This window comes from Echiichthys vipera (assembly GCF_963691815.1).
Source record: "Echiichthys vipera genome assembly, chromosome: 23".
NCBI classification, from domain to species: Eukaryota; Metazoa; Chordata; class Actinopteri; order Perciformes; family Trachinidae; genus Echiichthys; species Echiichthys vipera.
The window spans coordinates 6,664,168-6,689,175 of record NC_139848.1 but is presented as its reverse complement, the minus strand read 5'-3'; the positions used below and the strand labels follow the sequence as shown (position 1 = coordinate 6,689,175).

Genomic DNA, 25,008 nt, shown 5'->3' with positions numbered 1-25,008 from the left:
TAATGTACACATGGTGTGAGGATACAAGTTGCCCGTGTGTGTCCAGTGCAAAGACGCTTCATTGAAACTGAATGTCTTTGGACTGAAGAGGAATTACAGCGAGTGAGAGAATCACTAAAGGCAAAGCCAGAGTGTTTGGGACCTCACTGCAACAGCAAAGTCAAGTCAAGTGTTTGAAATCTTTATATACAGTGGGACGTTTGGAGCAGTAGTTGATTTCAAGAGGAGTTTCTTTGGATTCTTGGATGTTTCCCTTGTTTGGCGGCTGTTTACATTTTGATTCCAACTTTAATCTGACCTTATTTTTCACAAATAATCTCAGCCTGGATCTCACAAGGATAACAATACAGACACACACACACACACACACACACACAGACACTCACTCACTCGGGGCAGACATCCCGCTCTATTCAGAGTTAAGTTTGCTCTGCACAAACAGGAATGCTTTGCCCCCCCATCACACACCCCTTTGCTCCCCCCTCCGCCTCCCCTGCACACACTCTGGTCAGCGTGCCGCTGTGTGTCGATGTGTAACAAGTTCTCGCTCTCTCTTGTTTCTCAAACCTCTTTCTCTCTCACCATGTGAAGGATCTGTGCCACCCGTTTGTCTCCCGGATCAGTTTGGTGATGGTGAACAAGTAAGTTTATTTTTTTCTTCCTGTATATCCCTGTGTGCAGGGGGTGTATTCATGCATCCCAAGTGGAGGTTGGCTGTTTCAGTGCAATTACTTATTCTTTTGTGTTGTCCGTTCTGTCTTTGTGTCTAAGTCGCCCACTTTTTTTTGTGGCTGTTTTTTTTTTTTTTGCCTGTCTGTCTTTTTTCACTCTGCAGGCTAATTTCTCCTTTAATCATCTATAACGTCACCCCCCCGACCCCCCCCCCCCGGACCCCTAACTCACCCACTCCTCCCTTTTTCGTTCCCATCCTCAGCGCACATTTCTCTGTGTCTCCCTGCGCAGACTACATGTTGCATGGATTGACGTGTGTCCACACTGGGGGTTATTTGAAGTGAATATTTCCTTTGTTCTGTCAGAGGCAGGAAAATTGGCACGGGGATGGTCTAGGAGAAAAAGCAGGGGGAGACAGAGAATCAATAGCCCCAGTCTGGATCCTAAAATTACGTCTGAATTGGTGTGATCCTTTTGAGCATGACTGTTATATAGATGAGCAATTGGCCTTTTGTCAAGCAAGAGCCACATGTTTCTCTGATTGAAACCCCAACGTTTTTGGGATACTGATGAATATATCGGCCCAGAAGCAGCTAGTAACTGGCAATTTGTATTTACAAATGACAGTGGTTCTCTCCCTTTCACCCCCAAAGACTTGCCAGAAACAGGGCTAACACCCTTTGTAGTTGATGGGATGACTCATGGAGTCAAGGTTGACTTAATGGGTTATTCTTTTTTATGGTATTTCTATGGAGAGTGAGGCCATTACAGGAAAATACTAGGTATCATAATTATCTTCACACATTCTAGTCTGTAATAAGAAATAGATTTGATTAGAGCCTTCTCCGTGACAGCTGCATTAATTAGATGCTATTTATTTATCATTATAATGCTAATAGTCCTGTTAGTCCCCCAAGAGTTTCAAAGATACAACTAGAGTCTTAGTTATCTGTTTTGTATCTGGCCAGCAGGAAAAAAAACAGACCAATAATTTGTATTCTGCAGTTCAGCGTTAAAATAACATGAACTTAAACATAATACCATGAATATCTGACCTCCTCCAGGGGTGGAAAGTATTGTATAAACTAATCAAATCCAATGCAATAGCTATGCATCATACTACCTTGGTGAAGCTTATTGTACAGTTGTGAACTTGGTAGCCTTTTCAGGGCTTTAAACCTCGTCTCACTGTCAGTTGTCATGGAGATAGACGGGTTCTCATCATATGTCCATCATCTGATCTGCTAATAACACTGTTTTTACTGTGATTATGGTGTAAATGTGGTGTTTATGTGGCTCTCAGTCCGATCATATGCATGCATTTATCTTGTTGAACTGCATCGGTGCTTTCCTACTGCCTTCCCTCCATGTCAAGAGGATTTATAGTCTCTGCGTGTCATCAAATAGATTTTAGTTTTAGCTAGTTTTTGACTCGCTCAACAAGCAAAACCCAACAAGCTATTCAGGTCAACTGTATTTCTATAGCCCACGTTTGATTCCCCAACTGTGTCTGTCTGCCGTTTGGTGCTGGGCAGGTAGATGTTGTAAGAAATGGTTGGGCAGGCAGTTGTGTCTATCTAATGTCTGGCTAGTGGAGTGTTTTCAGAGGACGCAGAAGTTTAAACGCCCTACTTGTGTCTTTTTTTTCCAGAAAGCAAAAGAAATGGAGTTCATGATAAGAGCACAGAGAGAGACACAGATGAGAGAGGGGAGATAGGAAGAGAGGGATCAGTGCAGCTGTGTGCCTCTTTAGGATTCCTGCTCTCTACCTCCTCTAGCCGGGGCCAAACCGGCATCATTAGGTTTGGCAAATTACCCGAGCGGCCATTGTGGCGCGGCCATGGCACGTTAGTGTGTCTTTTAACTGTGGCTAAACTCAGTCCATTCACTTGTAAAAGAGAGCGGCCATTGGCAGATAGTTGGCAGGTTGCACAGAGAGGCCATTCACCCCCGTAGGAAGGAGCTGAGAACACTGCCTCGGAAATGGTCCTCTCTGAATATTTTGATGGAGAGACTTCGGATGCCCTCTCAGTATCCGCGTGCTACAACTGACCTGATTTCATCGGGAATTAATATTACTGCTCGGAAGGTGATAGAGCTGTGATAGTGGGAGATTTTCAGAGGTTTTATTCTTGTGGCAGCTGTTGTTTTGTGAGTTTGGAGTCCCAGGTCGTTCGGTGCAGGGAGGCGGCGGAGAGGGATTCACTGTTTCTTTTAATGATATTTGGATGAAGTCCAAGTACAAAAGAGTTTAGACAAGAGGCTGATGTACAAAGGTCAAACGCGGAACCCCCTCCTTTTATTTTTGGTACCATGGAGGAACAAATTACGAGGCTTCCGAACGAGGAAATAATGACTTGTAATTAATTTCCCCATCATATATCACCCCAGTAAAGAAGATTCGTCACAAGCTCACTTAACACGTACGCTCTGCATGCTTATTCTGGAGCCTGTGTAATCCCGCTGGAAGTCTTATTCAGCATTTTCAAAGTCTTGTGTGCATCTTTTGTTGTCAGAGCACGACATATAATTCCCTATAATAGCTGTTTTGTGAGAAATGACTGCAGTGGTTTTTACTCATCCCGACACAATAAGATACAGCACCTTCACAGTGTCAGTATGGGAAAAAAGAGGTTCATCCCTGCTTCACTCTCCACTCCAACCGATCAACCCTTTCGTGTGTATATACGCGGGGGTTTGAAGGTATCCAAGTGACACACACCATGGGAGGGCCATCGCTTTGGCCGCCGAAAAGACTGAAATGCTTCGGTTTGTCTGAAGGAAAAGCCGAGAGTGCTTGAATAGAAAGTTCTTGAAATAAAGAAGGGAGGCTCACGACAACAAAAAAATACTCAAGATCCATGCTACTTTCATTTTGTGAGCTCGCTACAAATGGCTGCACACATTCTGAAAGAAAAATGGAGTCTGACACAAACCTCTGCAGCGTGTAAACTTTGTCCAGCTGTAATGAAGTGCTGCAGGAACACCACTGCGCTGTCCAAACACAGGAGGCTCTGGAGGCTGCAGCTAGTTCTGCCATTAACCTGTGCAGCATTAGCAGTTATGTAGTGAGATGATTAACAGGAAGCCTGTTTTATTTTTTCACTCTCTGTTGTTTTTTTGCTCGTGGATCACTGGATCATTTCGCATCAGTCAGACAAATCACCCTTTTGGTCGAACTGGCCAACATCTGTAGATACATGTAACCTCACAATGTAAATATTGGCTGAAGTAGTGCAATTTAATGTTTATGCATAGAGGGATTAGTTTAACACTTTCAACATACAGGGCTTGTGTATTTTTAAGTGAAGAAACTGCAACGAATAGCATGCTAGTGATAAATGTCAAAGTGAAATATGAGGGCAGGAGAACTATCTATGTATGGGCATGGGTTTTAAAGAAAGTTAGCAGTGAGCTGCTTTTGTTTCAGGAGCTCCAGACGTGATGAACGACAGACCCTCCTGCAGAGAAGGGACACATTTAATGACTTTAAGGGCCAATTCTGTTTATCATGGCTTTGGTCAACACAACTCATTTTCATTTCTGGAAGACATTCTAACTGAGGTGCAGATGCATATTCCAGTATGGTGTGGTGCAATGTTGTATTTGCATTCTCAAAAATTTGCAAAGCAATTATATTATTATTATAATGTTGTTACTGCTTGCAAGGAAACATTTTATGAGGTATGCACACACTCAGTCCAGTGTTGTGAGAGGCCGAGAAGCATGCTGTTGTTAATCATGAAAGGTCCCAGATTATGCTCATTTTCAGGACATGTTTACATACTTTGATGTTCAAAAACACATCACTTCTCTCATACAGTCTGAATATACCTGTGTTCACCCTCTGTCTGAAACGCTCTGTTTTAGCGCCTGTCTCTTTAAGACCCCCTCATGAAAAAGCCCAGTCGGCTCTGATTGTTCAGTGTTTATGCATCTGCGCTCTCTGCGTCTCTGTCATTGCAGCCGGGGAATGACTGTAATGGCACTGTAGCAGAGGTGAAGCTGCTAGATGCTTAAAGATAAAGTACACACGTGTCATATTTGCTTTATTGGTACAGTGAAGCCACGTTTTGATTTTCATGCATGGTGGCTGTTAAACAGTTAAAATCTTGGCAGCGTTCCTCTCTGTGTGGAGGTCACATGTTGGCTCCGTGTTCCTGTAGATTTCCTCCCAGAGTCCAAACACATACAGGTCACATGAATCGGAGACTCTGTATTTCTAATCTCCTCACAGGTTGTTAAGGCCTTATGGTGTTTTTCCAACACGGGCAGCTACATGAATGAATGAATGTTCTGACACACTCGTAGCTCCAGGGTTTTTCCGCATTACTTCCTACTTTTCCGTCAACATTACTTTCCCTCCCAAATCTAATATAATCTGGACTGTGTTTTAGAAAGTAGTCAAAGCTCATTGAGGATCGCTCAAGCCACATTTGGAGGAATTTAAGTCTCCTTGGTAGACTTTATAGTATGTACCTGTATATCACCTATAGCTTTTTTTCATTTAGGTATGAGGACTTGTTCAAATAAGCACACAATCTCCGTCTTCAGCTAAGGCCGATCACAGAGTGGGAATCTACATTTGAACATTTACGACTGCCCCTGAAGAATCTGACTGACGTCCGCTGCTGCTCCCCCTTATTGTGCTGAATAGAAAAGTCCCAGAACACTAGGCCTCTCACTGGCCGGCCTTTGCGCGGCGAGAGGAGCAGGGCCACATGACAAAAGCGAGGCCAGCGGTGAGGGCTCTGCTTCTGCCGCTTCATTAAGCAGCAATGTCAGACCCAGCAGGTTGAAAACCCTCCGCCACATTCAGTCTTCCTGGTGAGCAGTTAGACAGGCAGACATTTACCGCCCCTATTCTGCAGAGCAGCTGCAATGAAGCCGGTCTAAGGGTTAAAGGAGAGCGGGATAAGCTTAACAAATCTGCTCAACTGTAGCTCAAAATGCAACATTTCAAACTGCGTAAATGGGTGTAAGATTATGCAATTTTAAACCAGTCAATCCTTCAAATTGGTCATCAAAGTGTGCACTAGAAATAGCAGTAAAGTTGTCTTTCTGACCTGGCTGTCTGTATGTTGACACAGTGGTGAGAAAAGAGCTCCATTTGCTGGCTGTATTTTACCTGTTGGCCTCATTGTTGAAGTTATTTGGCATCACTGAGGGGACTTGTCAGATTGCTTGCTCAGCTCTTCACTGCAGGTTGTTTGACATCATGAATAAATGTTGGAAAGAAAGACCAACAAGGCGCTGGCAGGGTGCAGCCTGAATCACCAGCAAGCATTTCTGCGACTCTCTTTATGAAAAAGGGCCTTTGCTATGATGGTCATCATCAGCGAATCATCTTTGAGCAGATTTGACGTACAATAATGGGTTTTGATGTAGACACAAAGACCCTTCATGTGGCTCACAGAGCAAAGTTCACACACCGCGTTTGGCTCTGGGCCCAGGTCAGCACTGAATAGGTCTCCTCCGTCATAAAGATCTCTGTTGATGGCACCCTCGGTTTGAGAGTCGGCATTAGAGAGAGTTTGGCGGTTCAGGTCTTTTGAGGTGAATTAGCCATGACCGAGTCCTGCTGACACTGAGGGGCTGGACACCCAGAGTAGACAGACAGAGTACGGGGGACTAGCAAAACTAATTTAGATAGACAGACAGGCACGCCGGGAGCAAAGCAGGGTGTGTAGAAGTACTGTTTAGTGTACAGTTGTATATGGATTTTAAGAGTAATGCATCATAAGATTCAAGAAGAAGGTCCTCAAGGCAGCGGCCACAGGTTCGACTCCGACCTGTGGCCCTTTGCTGCATGTCTCACCCCATTAGCTGTCTGTCCAATATGATAAAATGCTTGAAAAACTGCCAAAAAATAACATTAAAAACCAAAAAAGATTCATTTGTTTCGTCTCCTCCTCCCTCGCTCCAACAGGCGTTTCCTGAGGACCTGATAAAAGACTGGATGTGGTTGTAACTATGGTTACGTCAGGGTGGGGGGCATGGGCCCTCTCCCCCTGCGGCCTCGTGCTGGTCATCTGTTCGTCCGTGTGTCTGTCCCAGCAGCCTCACATCAAACCAGCAGAGTGCAGTAGAAAGGAGCATCCGGTTGTGTCTTACCAAGGTGAGTGTGTCAACATCAGTTACACAGGGACGTGTCCACACTATTTAATGTGTGATATATGTTTCAGTAGCAACATCATTTAAAATAATCAGCTCGTTAACCAAGTGTGAATCCGTGACATGTGACAAAAACAATAAATGAGAGACCAATGTAAGCTAGATAAAAAAAAATTATGAAAGTAATAAAATAGATTTAAAAAAGAACAAGTAAAATCAATAAGAGGGATAAAAAAATGTAAAATAGTAACAGTAAAATAAAACAATTTTAACACATAAATACTGTAAAATAAGTGAATAAAATAAAAACCATTCTAAACCAGTGCCTGGCAGAATGCAGGGAGGTAAGTTTTATAATAAAGTAATAGTAATAATGTAATAATGTAAGTCTAATAGTCTTTATTTAGATCTATATTAAATGAATAAATGTTTAAATGTCTACAGTATGGCCTCATTAAATGTTCTTCTTCAGCTGTCTAACAACTGTGAAAGGGCCTTTGATGCTCTTATTTTGACAGGACGTCAGCTTCCATTCAGCTCAAAGTGTTCAGCTGGCAAACCGCGCTGTTATTGTTTTGGATACATTTGTCCCACAGGCTGGCCGTCCAATAAAAGGACCCAGTGTTCACTCAGACAACAGTAGCTCTGTTGCATTTGTTGGATTCATTTGTTGCACTTTATATAGTTTGTTCACACGACCTTAAAGATGACGTGAAACAGCCAGCGACTTGTTTATTGTTCAGTTTTAGCGAGCTGTCATCCTGCCTGGGTGGAAGTCTTAAATCAAGACCATCAAGTACGTCTCATTGCATCTATTATGATCCAGTAATAAACTTTATTTACGAGGCATCTTTCATAAAAAGATGCTTTACAAGGTGAAACTGATTTCATTTCAACGGTGCAAATGAAATAAAGTCAGACAAATAAAATGCAGGGAATGAAACCGCTCCTGAATAAATATCAATCTCTGTCTCGAGTTTCCCATAAATTGTTATATTTTGGGATTGTTTGTCAGATCTCCTGCCTCTAATTATGTTCTGCACCAAAAGAATTCATATCAAATCTGCATCCTTGGTGCGTAAAGTGTTGAAGCCTCCATTCAGGCAGCAGGTTCCGAGGCTCACGGGAGGTTGTGGAGCTGTCTGGCTGCAGGATCAGGTGATTCACTGGAGAGAAATGTGACACATTAGTAGGAACTCAGAGGGCTTAGCTGCGAGCCAGGTGCCATTTGGCGGAGAAGGGTTCCCACGCACTTCATATTATGGCTCTGCGCTTACTTTTTCTCCTCTCGTTTGTTGCCTCATCCTGTTGTTCTTGCAGCGTTGAGGGCGTGGATGTCAGAGTTCACTCATCCAGGAGTGAAGGATTTCTCCCAGCTGGCACTGGACCTGAGCAGAAACCAGCTCATTGTGGGAGCAAGGTGACACTTTAAAGCACAAACAACACTCAAACACCAGTCAGCGTGTGTGTGTGTGCGTGTGTGTGTCAGTGTCAGTGTGTGTGTGTGTGTGTGTGTGTGTGTGTGTGCGTGCTTCTGCTGCTTCACCTCTAACATGAAACATGTCTTTGACAGAAACTTCCTCTTCAGACTGAGTTTGAGCAACGCCTCTCTCATCCAGGTGAGCCAAAAGCTTAATGTGGACGTAGCTTATGATACAGAGATGTGACATGTCTCAATTACTTTTCTTTTTCAGACTTTTAACATTTTAAATTCTTAAAAAATGAACAAAACAATATTCGATACATTTTAAAGACACTAGTTGCATGTTAAAAAATCACATATTCAACAATTATTCCAATATTTATAGAATATTTGAAATCAGTGGTAGTGTTTTTGCTTAAAGGAATATGTTTTAAGACTTGTTGAGAGAAGCTCAATGCTGCTCTTGTGTCTGTATGCTGAATATAAGTAGCTGGAGCCAGCAGCAGGTTAGCTTAGCTTAGCATAAAGACTGGAAGCAGGGGGAAACAGCTAGCCTGTCCAAAGGAAACAAAATCTGCCTTCCAAAGAGTAAAAATGTGGTTTTGTTTTTACCAAAATGTGAAACTATTGCTTTTCATTTTGCACAAATGTCCTATGTGTGTGTTTTCTGATTTACTTATTACATGTTGCATAAAGTGCATGTACCTAAACTACTGTCTGTGCTGAGACGCTCGTTTAAAGAAACCAAAATATTTCTGTTTTGGTTCCTCAGGCGACAGAATGGGCGCCTGATGAAGACACGAGGCGCTCATGTCAGAGCAAGGGGAAGTCTGAGGTAGTGTGTCGTGTCATAATATAGGTCTTTGTTCTCTTGAAATTATCACTTTTTAACAACAAAGCTGCGGTGTGTTTGTCTGCAGGAGGAGTGCCAAAACTACATCCGGGTTTTGTTGATAAGTGGGAGGACGCTCTTCACGTGTGGGACCAATGCTTTCACCCCAGTCTGCATAACCAGGCCGGTTCGTACAGCAGTTTGTCATCGTGGGATGTGATGAAACCTGCTAGATTTATTTAATTTTATATTTACAACTCAATCTTCACAGAAAACTTGAAGCATTTGTGCTTGATCACTTTCTGGATCGATTAATCGACACATCATTCCGGCCCCGAAAAGCAGGATCTTCTTTGGGATGCATGCCCATAAATAATTTGTTTTGTTGGCTTTATGAACCTGAAAACTGTTAATACAAATAATAGATTTATTTTTTGAAGACGCAACACAAAACTTAAGTAAAGAAAATGTCATTTGCAGCCTGCAACGCAAACTGAATACTAAAAAGCAGAAGCAGCACATTCTGTTTGTTGTGAACTCAGTTGTGTTTACACCTGTTCACACAGATTGGTAACATCAGTCAGGTGTTGGACACAGTGAACGGTGTAGCCCGATGTCCTTACGACCCACGCCACAACTCCACCGCCATGGTAACAGAGAGGGGAGAATTGTACGCTGCCACAGTCATCGACTTCTCAGGACGTGACCCGGTCATCTACAGGAGCCTGGGGAACATGCCGCCACTGCGCACCGCCCAGTACAACTCCAAATGGCTCAATGGTAAACAAAGCACCCCACTGGTTTATCTGTCATATCGACCCGTGCCTCTATTAGTGGCGATGTTGAATTTCCTCCTCTTGTGTCTTTTAGAGCCTCATTTCCTGTCTGTTTACGAGATCGGCCGGTTCGCCTACTTCTTCCTGAGAGAAACCGCAGTTGAAAACGACTGTGGTAAGATAGTGTTCTCTCGCGTGGCCCGGGTCTGCAAGAACGACATGGGCGGACGTTTCCTTTTGGAGGACACCTGGACCACCTTCATGAAGGCCCGACTCAACTGCTCACGCTCTGGAGAAATCCCCTTTTACTACAATGAGCTGCAGAGCACTTTTTACTTACCGGAGCAGGACCTGATCTACGGCATCTTCACCACGAATGTGTGAGTCAGACTATGCTGATATGTTTTTATTGAAAATACCACCAGCCAGTATTATAACGCTGTTTCAAAGAACTACGTATCCTTGAAAGGTGCTGTATCCTGAAGAGCATTTTGGAAACTCTCCAGGCCCACTCATACTTACTGATTACTTACTGATCTGACTGTGATCACGTCTTCCCTCCTTCAGGAACAGTATATCAGCTTCTGCTGTCTGTGCCTTCAATCTGAGCGCCATCACCCAGGCCTTCAATGGACCCTTTCGCTACCAGGAGAACCCCCGCACTGCCTGGCTCTCCACCCCAAACCCCATACCCAATTTTCAGGTAACTCACGTATTTGAACAAACTGGATGCACAAAGAGGTTTTACTTATTTGAGAATAGTAAGTTCTGTCATCCATGATTTCCCATCATTGGTGTTCCAGGTACACAGATTATTACAGAGAAGTACAAAGAAAATTCTAGTTCAGCTCCATGGTTTTGTTGAGATTCCCAACATCTCTGCATTTCATATGCATTCACATGCTATTTCTTTTATTTCAGATTTGCATTTATTTAACATATACATGTGCTGTCAGTGCTGGCAGCTCATAATGATATTTCTCATGAAAGAAAGTTTGATTTTAAGCAAAAAAAAAACAAGAAAAGAACCCGCAAAGAAAGGCTAAAACATTCATGAAGCTCTGAATGACATCCTATTCAAACGTCTCCATCAATGTTCTCAGTTACACCAGCATTTACAAGTCAAATGAACACCATCACACATGTTTCCAGCTCTTGCTCCCAGGTTGAAGGTATACTAATTAGCCCAATTAGCTGCTGGAGTGTTTTGTTAAAAAAGAAACCTGCTTTTAAAAACCCACCTGCCTGCGTTGTTAACACCTGACACTAATCCCTCAGTGTGGCACACTGGAGGAAGGAGGCCCCGGGGGGAACCTGACAGAGCGCAGCCTCCAGGACGCCCAGCGACTCTTCCTCATGAATGACGTGGTCCAGCCGATCACCATCAACCCTCTGCTCACTCAGGACAACCTGCGCTTCTCCAAGATGGTGGTGGACATCGTGCAGGGACAAGACACCCTCTACCATGTCATGTACATCGGCACTGGTGAGCGACAGGGACAAATATAAAAAAAGGAGCATTGTGTTGCTGATTTAACAATGCTGAGAACATTAAATGAAGAGAGCAGATAAGTAAAAACTTTTCTTTTTGTGCACCAATCAGAATACGGCACCATCCTCAAAGCTCTCTCCACCACCAATAAAAGCCTTCAGGGCTGCTACCTAGAGGAGCTCAGGCCCCTCCCTCCAGGGCAGATCAGACCAATCAAGAGCCTGCAAATCCTCCACAGTGACAGATCTCTGATTGTTGGGCTCGATGACAGGCTGGTGAAGATCCCGTTAGAGCGCTGCTCCAGCTATCCAACTGAACGGTATGTTGAGCCTCATCTCTGCAGCATCAAATAGGATTTTACAGATATTTCTTCCTGAAAAACTGGACGGGACTTTCGGATAATAAGAAGCAGATTTGTGTACCTAATTTCCACTCGGGGATAAATAAAGTTATCTATCTATCTATCTATCTATCTATCTATCTATCTATCTAAACCTTTGATTTTGTTTTATAATTGATCTGAATGGAAGGAAACTAGTGATAAATCCAATCTTTGCCATGGATCATTTGGTAAAAGTTTAAATCTGGATGAGGTACTGCTGCTGCTCCTGCTGCTGGTGAGGGGGGCAAACAAACTTGACTTGAGAACACTTAAAAAGATTAATGAACTTTGTGCCGCACACAAGTGGGTGGCCGATTCTGAAAGGAGCAATAAAAGCTGACAAAGATGATTATGTTAAGAGCCCAGTGAACAGTCAGCAGCAGACATTACATAAGTAGGCATTTGAGTTTGTTGACGCTACTAAAATATGTTGACGACCTTGTAAAATATTATCTAGCAGCCATGCTACGTGAATCACACTCGAGGTCCTTCAATACACAGGAAACAATTATAACACACAAGAGCATGAGCTGTAGAAATGTGCAGACTGCAGACCACTGTATCACAGAGAAACTTGATCATTTTGCAACTGCAGTAATTACTGACTCATTTTCTGCACTCTTGTTAGTCACTGCATGGAAGCTCGGGACCCTTACTGCGGCTGGGATCACAAACAGAAGAGCTGCACCACCATCGAGGAGAGCTCCAACATGAACCAGTGGACTCAGAACATCACTGAGTGCCCAGTAAGAGACACACACACACACACGCACACACACACACACACACTTTATTGTCAGAAATCTCATAATCTAGAAATTAATTTCACATTTAATTATCAAGTGTTGATCACACAGCTGTTTATTGAGTAATAATACCATAAACCAATCCCCTTAAATCCTCTCTGGAGGTGAGGAACCTGACACAGGATGGCGGCTTTGGTCCCTGGGCGCCGTGGCAACCTTGTAACCACGATGACGGCGAGGGCTCCATCAGCAGCTGCGTGTGTCGGTCCCGCTTGTGTGACGGACCTCTGGCCCGATGTGGTGGGGTTGAATGTAAAGGCCCAACTATCCAGGTGGCAAACTGCTCCAGGTGCAGTCTCTTTTGGCAGATATTAATAACATAGTTAAATCAATACAGTACTTTATCATCCATCGGTATCTCACCAGAGTTAATTGTGAAATATGTGGCTCATAAGTTTTGTTGTTACTAACAACTGCTGGAAATATTCATGGGTTCCTGATTTTGCTCCTCAGGAATGGGGGCTGGACTCCCTGGTCTTCGTGGGGCCAGTGCAGCAGCAGCTGTGGAATCGGATTTGAAGTGAGGCAGCGGTCCTGCAACAACCCCTCGCCTCGCCACGGTGGACGAATCTGCGTTGGCCAGGGTCGAGAGGAGAGGTGAGGAGGAATGTGTTTCTGCACCGGGAGGTAGAAACGTTAACACATATCACCACTTTAGATAAGAATGACCTCAGTGTCTCCGTGTTTCCAGGCTGTGCAATGAGAAGAAGCCCTGTCCCCTGCCAGTGTTGTGGACGCCGTGGGGCCCCTGGGCTCACTGCAGTGCTGAATGTGGAGGCGGGGTCCACTCCAGGACCAGAACCTGCGAGAATGGCAACAGCTGTCCAGGATGTTCCATGGTACTGAATGCTCGTTAACAAAGGAAATTATGCTGAGGTGTTTAGAACCGGGTGAATTAAGTGATCAGCCAAAATGATCTATTTTGTATTTATTAACAAAGTAGACTACTGTCGGCTACTACAGTATATTAATATGTACTGTATGTGTTTATCTTCCTGGCCAATAACAGATATTTTAGTATATTCTGTCAGATACATATGGTGAAATCTTTTTGATTTGTCACAATATTACTAAAAAATAATAAGTCATGAAGTTTTCAGGATAAATGAGTGAAGTCACATTTATATAAAGCAGTCACACCTCTCATTCATGCTTCTCTGCAGAAGTTACATTTGAAATAATAGGTGCTTTACTTGCCGGGGGACGGATTATTGGATTATTAACATGAAAGATTAATCCCCGTGAGAGCATGAATGAATGTGCGGCGTAATTGTAGCCCTCTGGATTATGGGACTTTATTCTCTGACTGCTTTTTTCTCCCCAATCTGTTTGCCAGCCACTGATGTTGCCCTGTGTTTCAGCTACTTCTCTATACCTGCTGGTGGGAAGCTTTCACAGTGAGGGTGTCGCGCACATAGAGGTTTACTCTGCCCCTCCAAGAGTCCACCTCCTTCCTCACAGGAGCCCTGATCAATAGCAGTGTAGTAGTGGCTGCAAAAAAACAGGCTCCCTCACTGGCTTCTCACCCAAAAACAATGCCAAACAAGTTCCTTGGATCCCGCGACGGAGCCAGAAGAAGTCATTGTGTGTCTGCAGTGAGATGCAGCCTCCCATGCCGCAGGCTTAAGCTTTTCCTCTTCACAGCCACCAGAAGAGTTTAAGTAGTCCCATTAAACACAGTAATTAGTCACACAATAAAGTCCCTCCAGAAAGAGCTGCAGTATGTCTGTTGTGTGTCCCTGCAAGCTGTTCATAATGAATTACTAAAACAGTGGGATTATATGGCTTTGGGTGATAAAGAAAACCTGCAATAACAGACAGAAGTAGCAAAGTTTCATCTGCATTAAGGTGACATTCGTCCTCCATCCTGTTTTTTAAGGAGTATAAAGCCTGCAACCTGGAGGCCTGCCCTGAGGTGCGCCGCAACACCCCCTGGACCCCCTGGATGCCAGTCAATGTCAGTCAAGATGGGTCAAGGCAAGAGCAGAGATTCAGGTACACCTGCCGGGCGCCGCTCCCCGACCCTCAGCAGCTCCAGCTGGGCAAGAAGAAGATGGAGACCCGGTTCTGCCCCAATGACGGATCTGGAGCCTGCCAGACTGACTGTGAGTACTGGAAAGATCCGCAAAACTACTCGTTACCTGCTCACTTCTTGCTCCACAGCTTTGTTCACAACTCTCTAGGTGCTCTTGATCGTTACCATGGAAACACAGCTGGTGGTGTCATTACCTGCTTGACTGCAGGTATATAGCCAGATGTCACATTAACCTGGGGATATAATGGAAAACATTAGGGTTGAATAAGTCTTCGTTTTTGGATTATACAAATATTAAGCCAGTCTCATTTACTGTATCTGTAAAATCCTACTGAATAGAAGTGCATGAAGTGCATCTGATTGGGCTTCAAAGAGTGCTGCTGGTGGACGTTTGCCACAGTAAACACAGCTGCTCTCATCAAAAGGAGGATGGAGTCAAACTGTATGCAGACACAAATCAGCAGATTTAACATCAGTGAACGTCACGGTGAAGCACGAGTGTATTTCCTTTTTACTTTCCTTTGCTTTCAAGGAACTTTACACAAACAAAAAATATAAGATCATGTCAGTTTAGCAACTGAGGTAAAGCTGACAAGGTGAAAATGTTATTTTATTGTTTCATCTCTTGTTCTGTAGCTGCTCTCATAATGAAATATTTCTGCTGTCCCCGTTGAAAGCCTCAGGAAGTATTCTTCATTCATATGGAAATCATTTTCTGTGGTGGATGTGTGGCCGGTGGAACAGAAAACTAGTTCATTTTTCAACGAGGCCCAGATTACGCCTCACTAATTAATGTTCCATAACAGGCTGTCTGTCTGCGGACTTTGGCAGTGAACAGATAAAATCCTGCGGGGCATGTCTGAGCTTGAGTTTACGTTTTCTGAGCCGTTCACTCATTCAGAAGGATTGCTTCTCTTTCTCAACGCTCCATTCTTGCTCATCATGTGACAGAGATTTTAAAAGGTGTGGTCTGTGTATTTGCAGCCCTGGTTGAAGACTTGGTGAAGACCAGCGGGCGAACTCCATCCCAGCCCCAAGGTGTGCGCTGGGGATTGTGGGAAACGTGGTCCAGCTGTTCTCAGCAGTGCTCCAGAGGCTTCCGAACCCGGAAACGTTTCTGCTCCACCGCCGAGGGCAGGACGAACCCCAGCGCCTGCGTAGGATCCCCGGTGGAGTATCAGGACTGCAACACTCAGCCCTGCCCAGGTAACAGCTTTGTTCTGAACGTCAGTGCAGTTGCTTTAGCAGAGTATGAACTTTATAGAAATAAAGTTTATTATGTGTGTGCGTTCCAGTGAGTGGATCCTGGTCTTGCTGGTCCTCCTGGTCCCAGTGCTCTGTCAGCTGTGGGGGCGGACACTACCAGAGGACTCGGACGTGCAGCAACCCTCCCCCTGCCAGTGGAGGAGACATCTGTATCGGCCTGCACACTGAAGAGGCGCTCTGTAACACACACGCCTGTGAAGGTAACAGAGCCTATAGAAAGTTTTCTAAGTTAAAAGGCAGAAAGCTCATTTCTAGTTATTTTAAATGCCCTTTTTTTTCTTTATAACTCTATTTGCTGTGTTAATCTCTTTTCTGATGTTTTGCTTTGTAAATTACTTTGTCACTTTGTTTCCAAAGGGCTGTCGAGTTTATCGTCATTTATCATAATTGTTGCAGCGTAAAACACTCCCTCCACCCTCCCTGTCTGTTTGTGCGGACACTGTTGGGAAATCTCCCATGGTTTGAATCAATATTTGGGCTGAGGTTGTTGTTGTTCCCCATCCCAGCATGCATTGGATAAAGGTCAGAAAGTGAAAAGAGAAAAAACTGAAAAACCTTTTATTCTTTTGGTCTGTCGAATAAAAAAAAAATAGAAACACGGAAAGAAAATTGGTGCAATCAACCTTTCATCTACTTTAAGCTTTTGTTCAGTATAAAGGGAGAGCCAGGAATCGCACAAGGAGGCTGAACTGTGGCTGGCTGTTGACTGATGATGACTGATGTCGCGTTTTGGCCGACATTTGTCAGCCTGTGCACACAGGGACTGTTTCTGTGTTACGGTCTCTGTGGTCACTCAGTTCCACGGGAGATAAAGGGACTTCTCGTGGCTGCTTGAATTCTCCTGTTCTCAAAAACCCCTGCAGCGGTTCCTTTCATAGACAGCGGACATGGATCGGGCCTGCTTACATAATTCAATTACACTCTGGTACATTTTAATTTGGAGGGCTTTCTTTTGAAGTGGAGGAATCTAACTTTGTTTTGTAGTGATGTGCTGATGCGGCACAGGAACTAAAAGAAAAGAAGATAAGGCTGCAGAAGAACATCCCATCACCGTTTACAGCATGTAAACTCTGAAGCATATGCAAACTTTTACAGTGTATGGTGTTTCTATTTTCTTTGTTTACTGTACAGAATATGCAATCCAATTCAAGTCTTATTATTATAAAATACCTAGGTAAAGGGAAGTTTGGGGTCCCCTGCTAGAGCTGCTGCCCTGCGACCCGACCCCGGATAAGAGGCTGAAGATGAGATGGGATAAACTACCGAGATAGAAAGACAACTGTTTGTGTCTCTCCAGATTATTAAGACATACAAATAGTCTGCATGGGGCCATTATGTGTAGAAGAACTCCTTAGAAGAAGAATACCTTAAATGGTAACATGTGTAACGTCATGGGGAAAATTATCTAGGAATATGCAAACTCTGCACATCCATCCTTCTGCACACAGGACGGCAGTCTATCGCAGGGCACATTGAGACGCACAGAGACAGACAACCATTCACACCTACGGGCAATTTTAGAGTGATCAATTAACCTAACACCTGCATGTCTTTGGACTGTGGGAGGGAACCGGAGAAAACCCACACAGACACAGGGAGAACATGCAAACTCCACACAGAAGGGCACCAGCCGGGATGCAAACCCGGAACCTTCTTGCTGTGAGGCGACAGTGCTAACCACCGTGTTGCCTCCTTCTGCACAGTGAAGCTCAAATATCCCACTGTAGGAACAAGAAGAAAACATATTTTTGAGTAATCTTTCTGTATTTCTGTCTTCCCTGTGGTTATCAGATTGGGGTGACTGGACAGTGTGGGGGGACTGTGATGAGGAGGGTCTGCAGCACCGCACTCGTCGCTGTACCGAGGACCAGGAGGCTGAGGCCAGTCTCTGCCAGGGTAACATCACCCAGTCCAGGCCTTGCCAGCCTCACGAGGTGCCGGGTAAGCACATGCTTTTGGTAATGAATTGCTGGACCAAAATGAGTTGCACATAATAGATTGCTTCAGGCTGTTGCTGATACAAAGCTGGAAAAATCCAGTGTGAGTTATACAAAAGTTCAATCAGACACAGCAAATGCTGACTTGTTCACTCTGTGTAGAAATGAAAAAGATGAATTAATGGAGATGTCAGCATTCTGCCTACCTCGAGAACAGTGGAGCCTTTGAGAGGAATTAACTGGTTTTGTCATTTTTGTTGTTTGATCTTTTGGAGCGGTAATGATTTTACTTCATTATGGTTTTTTTCTACCTCTCTGTTTTCATTTCCGTCCGTCTGTCTGCAGTTATTTTACCCGGACAGGAGGACCAGAGCTGCGGAAGTGAGTGCAAACACAAGTGAAGTCTCTTTTAAGTCCAAAATTGTTGTACTTTATTCCCCAGTTTACACACACCTCCTGAGTTCCCCACATCATTTCTGCTGGTTAAATTCCTTCACTCTACCGTAGCATCCACAGTAAATCAATGTCCCTTCAGTCAGAAATTGCAGTCTCTGAACATGTTGCAGAAGGTATTGTTGTAAAGTTACAAAGTTATTGGCTTTCTTCTTCCCCTTATTTGTACTACACAGCTGCTGGCATATTGACTTTTGTTTTGGGCATCTTTTTTTTAGTGCGACATGGGATGGGGCAAAATGTGGGGTTGGTATTGGTCTTTTGATTAAGTTAAACAGCAGCCAGTATGATGGAGGTTCCTCCTCTCATGCCTCACTGGCAGCAGGGGCTCAGGGTGGCAACAATGGTCTGTAGTCTGTCCCTCTGAGACTTTAGTGCAAGGGAAGAAATCTTATTATTTACTGGCTGGACTGTAAAGATATTTGGTAGGGTTATGCATGTGTCCTTAAAGGTATGAATATGTGAATATTCAGGTCCACAGAGGATGAATTATAATGTCAACAGTAATTTCCACTTCCACTTTACACAAGAAATCTGAGTCGCCCTCTCTCCTCCTCTTCTTCCCGCTCTGTTCGCAGCCTTTACTTTGTTCCAGTTAGTAGCTGTGGGCTCAGCCAGCTTCTTTGCAGCAGCGTTACTGTCAGCGCTGGCCTACACCTACTGCCACCAACTGAACCGACCGTCAGCAGAGTCGGCGGTCATCCACCCCAGCACACCCAACCACCTCACCTACAACAAGCAGGGCAACGCCACGCCAAAGAATGAGAAGTACATCCCCATGGAGTTTAAGGTGGGCTGGTTTGATTGTTGCATCACATACCTGTACTCTTGGACAGATAGAGGAGAGTCAAACTTGTTTTTGAGGATGTATCTGAGGGTAAAAACTTTCTTGATGTCCACACTACAGACGCTAAACAAGAACAATCTCCACGTGAACGACGAGACGTGCAACCACTTCTCCTCACCGCTGCCGTCCAGCAATATGTTCACCACCACCTACTACCCTCCCAGCCTGAGCAAGTACGACTTCCATCCAGACTCCCCCTGCAGGACCTACATGCACAGCTGAGAGGAGGCCAGGCTCAAAAAAATAACAACAAAACAACCCACTTCACCCACCCGGACTCCACCACCAAGGTTTTGATAGACTGAGGCTGTTGGTCAAGAAAGTAAACACCGAATCCTTCTATTGTTGTGGCTTGGTTCACTCAAATCACACTTATCTTTTGTGATATCTCGCCACGCAGATTGTTTCAGAGACTCAAAATTAGACTTTAAAAGAAATCAGCAGCAACAGTTTTTCCTGCACAATTATTACATTATGTGCAGATAATGTATCAGTTACTGCAGCATGCAAAGAAGTGTCAGGTTTAGTGCATAAACCACGTGCAACCAGTATTACATATACATTGTTTTGTGCTAAATATTCATGCACGACTTCACCTCTTTAGTTTTCCACGTAGGAGTTTTTCAAGTACTTGTATTTTCACACTTGCAAAGTCCTGCTCGTTGTTCTCCCATTCTTCAACGTACGGTTTTGTTTGAGGCAGAAGAAGAAGTGACACCGGTCGCACGAGGCAACGAGCCGCTCATCCCGAAGGAGATGTGTATGTGTGTGTTTTCCACAGTCCTTGTTGTTTCAATGCAAGTCACCACGACACGAGTGCAGAGGAACACGCTCGCCCATGTCAACCAACACAAGAGGTACACAGCAGCTTTTTATTATCTCTCAATGAAACTAGCACCCACAGTACAGGTGCCCCCCTTCCTCTTACTCCACCCACCCTGAGGCGCTCTGTTTGTGCTCAGGGCAGTGTGAGAGCCGGGTAGGACCCAGAGCTGCAGGCCTTCAGGTAGACTTCTCTGACAGTGCACTTGCCTGGATTTCCTTTCAGACTGAGAAGAGACTCATCCGCTGGTTATTGTTTTGGGGAATTTCCTTTTCCTCATTTTCAGAGGACTCAGTGATACTGTAAAAAAGACTGATATCTGCGGAAAACAGACAATGACGTGTTGCTAGAAACATCCCCACACTTGATCCTTCACTGTGTGAATGAAGCGGAGTAATGAACAGACTGACTGGCTTATTTGCTTTAATTTTTAGTCGTTTAGCTGAATCCACAACTGGAAACAACACTGAAGAGGACTTCTCTGACACCTCACTATGTGCTGTGCGTTGTTCAAAATGAAAGTGTGTTCACAGATGTTGCCGTTTGTATCTGCTGAAACAAAATGGTTTGATTTTGTAAGCATATGGGGTATTTCTTTTTGTCAGTCACACTTTTCCTGATGTTAGTGCATTAAGGTTATCGTTCAAAAATCACCAAATATAATACAGCTATACCTGTTTTTTGTCCTCTCACCAGAGCATGAACACACCGTAAATCAGCCGCACACGTTTCAACTGCTGTGCCATGCGCTAAAAAGTAACGCAACAGTGTGTGACGGATTAACTTGCTCAAGGAAGTCTCTACATTTTGGTTTTATAGTGTACTGAAATAAATGGGAAACAAAGGTAAGAGCATATCTATAAGACTTCAAATGTTCTGCAGCAATGTAGTAAGTTCAGTAAGAACAGAGATTTCCATTCAATAAAATAAACTTTGTTTTTAATAATGTGTAAATTAGGCGAAAACACATTATTTGGCTCTCACAGTCCAAACACATGCAGGTGAGGTGAACGTTCTCTCAATTGCTCATAGATGTGAACGAGCGTGTAAGTGCTGCCTGTCTTTATGTGTTTACTGGTGCTTGTATAAACATGTTTTTTACACTTCTGTGGATTATGAAAGCATTATGCGTGTATGACATGCTGCCCGGTGATTTACACATGTGGCTTTCTTTTAGAGGTCAGTGATTTTAGAACAGTTTATAAAAAAGTATCCTTGACAAAAAACTGATTTGGTGCAAATTATAGGGAACTGTCCGTGGTAGAAATGCTCAGTCAAAAGCAATATTAGAATCTTTATTCTCCATGAATGTTAAATATGCTTGACTACATAAATTTGACTAAAGTGTACGATTGAACCCCATTTCAGTTTTCCCTATAATTAGTACCAAATTACACCGTTCTTTACAGGAAACCATTCTGAAATTACAGACACGTAAAGTAAATCACTTTCACGAGCTCTCCCGCTAAAGAAGTCCCATTAAAACAGGACAGCATTGCAAATAATATGTCACTCGCTGTAAAATGTACATTGCATATCTTGTGAAATGAATCCAGGTGTTTCTCACCGTTGCAGTGTTTATGTAGCATGAAACAAACAGCCCTGGTAATATGTGTTCACGTGCAGGTGCTTGTGACTGCATGCACTGACACCCTGATGCATACAGTACATGTTTGTGTAAAGTGTACAAATATATGTAATTGGCAGAGACAATGGACGTGTTCACTTTTAAAGGGGCATCCTCCCCCCTGTGCTGTGACAGGAAAGGTTGTGATTTGTATTTAAAGACCTTTTCTCAATGGATCCCTATGGATTTGTTTTGCTCCCAAAAGACACTTCTGCTGTTGTATTGATGTGAATTTGACTTAACACTGCCTTTTGGACACTGTGAACTTTTGGTACTCTATATTTTTGTATAATGTACACTGTAAAGAAGAAAAAAAGATGAATAAAAGAGAGCTGAGCCGGAAGGCAAAGCTCTCGATCTACCGGTCAATCTTGGTTCCTACCCTCACCTGTGGTCATGAAAGCTGGGTCAGGACCCAAAGAACGAGGTCGCGGGTACAAGCGGCCGAAATGGGTTTTGTCAGGAGGGGGGCTGGAGTCTCCCTTAGAGAGAGGGGGAGAAGTTCAGCATCCGTGAGTAACTCGGAGTAGAGCCGCTGCTCCTTTGCGTTGAAAGGAGCCAGTTGAGGTGGTTCAGGATCATCTGGTAAGGATGAACCCTGGGCGCCTCCCTAGGGAGGTGTTCCAGGCACGTCCAGCTGGGAGGAGGCCTCGGGGAAGACCCAGGACCAGGTGTAGAGATTAGATCTCCACACTGGCCTGGGAACGCCTCAGGATCCCCCAGTTAGAGCTGGTTAATGTGGCCCGGGAAAGGGAAGTTTGGGGTCCCCTGCTTAAGCTGCTGCCCCCGAGACCCGACCCCGGATAAGAGGATGAGATGAGATGAAATCAAATTTTGGTGCCATTATTTTCTTCATCCATGCTAAAAGCTCAACCACAACCTTTTTCAGAAAAGGTTACAAAACTGCTGCACAGTAGTTTACACAATCTTTGAATTCAATATTTTGGATGTGAACTTCACGAGAGCAGTTTAATTTACCGTACCTCTAATGGCACTTTCCAACAGCTTGCAAAGATTTGGAGAAAAGAAACAGTATTAACAATTGAGAAGCAACAAAAAGGACCCAAAGATGAAGAGTTCATCACCTACATGTTTTTGTCCTGTCAGATGTTGTTCAAGGTGTTTTTTTCTCTGTTGAAGGTTACAAGATGCTCTTTTTCACTGACTTTACTCCCTCAGCTTCCCTCGCGTCTTTAATAATTGACGCTGGTTGAGAGAAGACAGGCGTGCCGGTTAAGTCCACCATTTTGTCCTCTATATGGTGATTGTGCTTCTATTTTTCATGCGGGCAGGTCAAGAGATCTAAACCGATGAATAATAGAAAGCACCTGGTGGAGGGAAGGGCAGTTTGAACAGATGTAACCAAAAAAAAAAACATTAAAACCGTCACCTGTACTGTTATTTAGTCATTCATTTAAATGAGTCCAGTCATTGTTGAGGCTGTGATTGGAGGAAAAAATGTAAAAATCAACCACGATGCAGCTCATTCATCATTTAAATTTGCACAGATAATCCGAAAGGGCCTTACCTTCAGCAAAGTCCCTTTCCTTGGACACATGGAGCCCATTTGGTACGTTAGGATGAGTGCCCACATGGAGACCACTTAGCTTTCTTGGCCCCATAACCGACATCGGCACATATATTCTATATATGTTATAGCATATGAGTGATTTCTACAGGAGGTGATGCAGATGTTGAACAAAGTATCGATGGTGTTATCCTAAACAGGATTTCAGATCTCCTCTAAACTACCTTTTTAAAATGAATCAAGTTAGTTTTCACGCTTTTGCTCTAAACAGACTTCACCACTGTGTTTATTGTTCCTCTGCTGGTAAAACCACTGGGTCACTTGGGCATTGTATTTATTTATTTATTCATCCAAATGTCTTCCCCCCTCCTACCACCACCATTTAGCAAGTGGAGCAAAAGTCCATGAATATTACACATAGCATAGAAGATGCACTTAAGAAAATCCCTCAACAAAGTCTATCTCCCTTCAGATTTCACTCCTTGGGTCTTTTTGGAGGGTGGATCCCAACCTAATTCCTAATTATACTGTCTAATATCACAAACCTCGCTAAACATAATGCTCTACCATGATAAATAACCATTTCTGGTCCAAAGTAATGGACCGACTGCTGCTAACATGCCTAAAAAAGAGAGAAAAACAACTTAATCCACCACATCCACTCTGAGAAGACTGATCACGAAGACATAAGTCCATGAAACAAACTGGGTCATTTTCATGTGTTTAACCGTCTTCATAAAAGTGCTCAGACACGGAGAGCTGCTACCACGACATTCATATCTTCTGGGACTATCACATAAAGTTTCTGCTCATGTGTGTTATCTGTGCCTCTGGACCACGAGCGTGTATGAAGGGATTCATCCAGAACCAGGCAACAAAGTGGTTTATATGTGGACTGTTCAATCAGGAGGGTCGTGACTAAGATGTCTTTGTCCGTCTTTGTCGGCCAGGTGAGTGCAGAGACACTCAGGAGACCCGCAGGAAAAAAAGAACCCTGCCGATGTGGAGCACTCAGCGTCTCAGATGTTGGAAGAAGAAGTGGATGGAGATGGATGGAGGAAGTTGCCTCATCAACAGCAGGGTGTTCTTGGTTATTCTCGTCCATCTGAAGGAGCAAAAAAGGAAAATCGGGGGCTAAAAATTGCTCCCGTTGAGAGGTAGATGTAAAAATCTGTCTGTTGAATTCCTGCAGAGCTTCTTCACATGGAAGACATGTTCATTACCACTAAACTACAATGGTGTCATTCCCTCATAACGTGAGCAAGGTCGATGACTTACACTTGATATCTTTTTAAATATAACAACACAATGGATCCAAGTGTTTAGAGATTCATTATACAGACTGGACCTTCATACGGCCCATGACGCACCCCCTCCTAACATCCTCAGCTGCTTTTATCTGGATAATGCTGCCATCTGCTGGGCAAAGGGAGAGGTGACAGAGGAAGAACATGCTGTACGACTACTCTATTATTAACATACACATAATCTATTATAATCATCAATGAAGGTTCTGCAGCACAGCAACAAAGAGAGATCCAACATGTACCACAGAATCAACCCTGGAATACATTGACTCTGATTTTGACCTGAAGTGAGAGCTCAGGACATGAATGACCGGACTTTACTTCAGAACGAGCAGCATTCAGAGCATCCAGCATGATGCAGATCCAAGCTGCACACTGTCAGTACCTTCTCTCTTGTGCCAGTACTGGGTCAGAACCTCTCTAGGGTTTTTGCAAGATAAATATAAAGAGATGTAGGACAACAGAACCGGAGGAAAGTTAACCTAAATAAATACATGAATATAAAAAGCAGGTCCTTGTGTTCCCACAGCCTTATGTTCCCGCAACCATATGTTCCCACGTCATTATGTTCCTACAGCATTATGTTCCCACAGCCTTATGTTCCCGCAACCATATGTTCCCACGTCATTATGTTCCTACAGCCTTACTGTATGTTCCCACAGCCTTATGTTCCCGCAACCATATGTTC

General features: G+C 43.8%; 1 protein-coding gene across 1 annotated transcript; it reads left to right on the top strand.

The window, feature by feature from the left end:
* Positions 1-592: 592 nt before the first annotated feature.
* Positions 593-19,257, top strand: LOC310964837 (semaphorin-5B-like; the record flags this gene model as incomplete). Its single annotated transcript, XM_083938126.1, has 22 exons — positions 593-641; positions 6,602-6,790; positions 8,107-8,206; positions 8,360-8,405; positions 8,982-9,044; positions 9,130-9,228; positions 9,608-9,821; positions 9,912-10,197; positions 10,385-10,520; positions 11,096-11,303; positions 11,421-11,628; positions 12,320-12,437; positions 12,602-12,786; positions 12,951-13,094; positions 13,189-13,336; positions 14,377-14,602; positions 15,517-15,738; positions 15,828-15,998; positions 17,590-17,739; positions 18,081-18,116; positions 18,767-18,978; positions 19,096-19,257. The coding sequence occupies exons 2-22, from the start codon at positions 6,646-6,648 to the stop codon at positions 19,255-19,257; spliced, it is 3,279 nt and encodes a 1,092-aa protein (XP_083794252.1). The 5' UTR covers positions 593-641; positions 6,602-6,645.
* Positions 19,258-25,008: the final 5,751 nt, after the last annotated feature.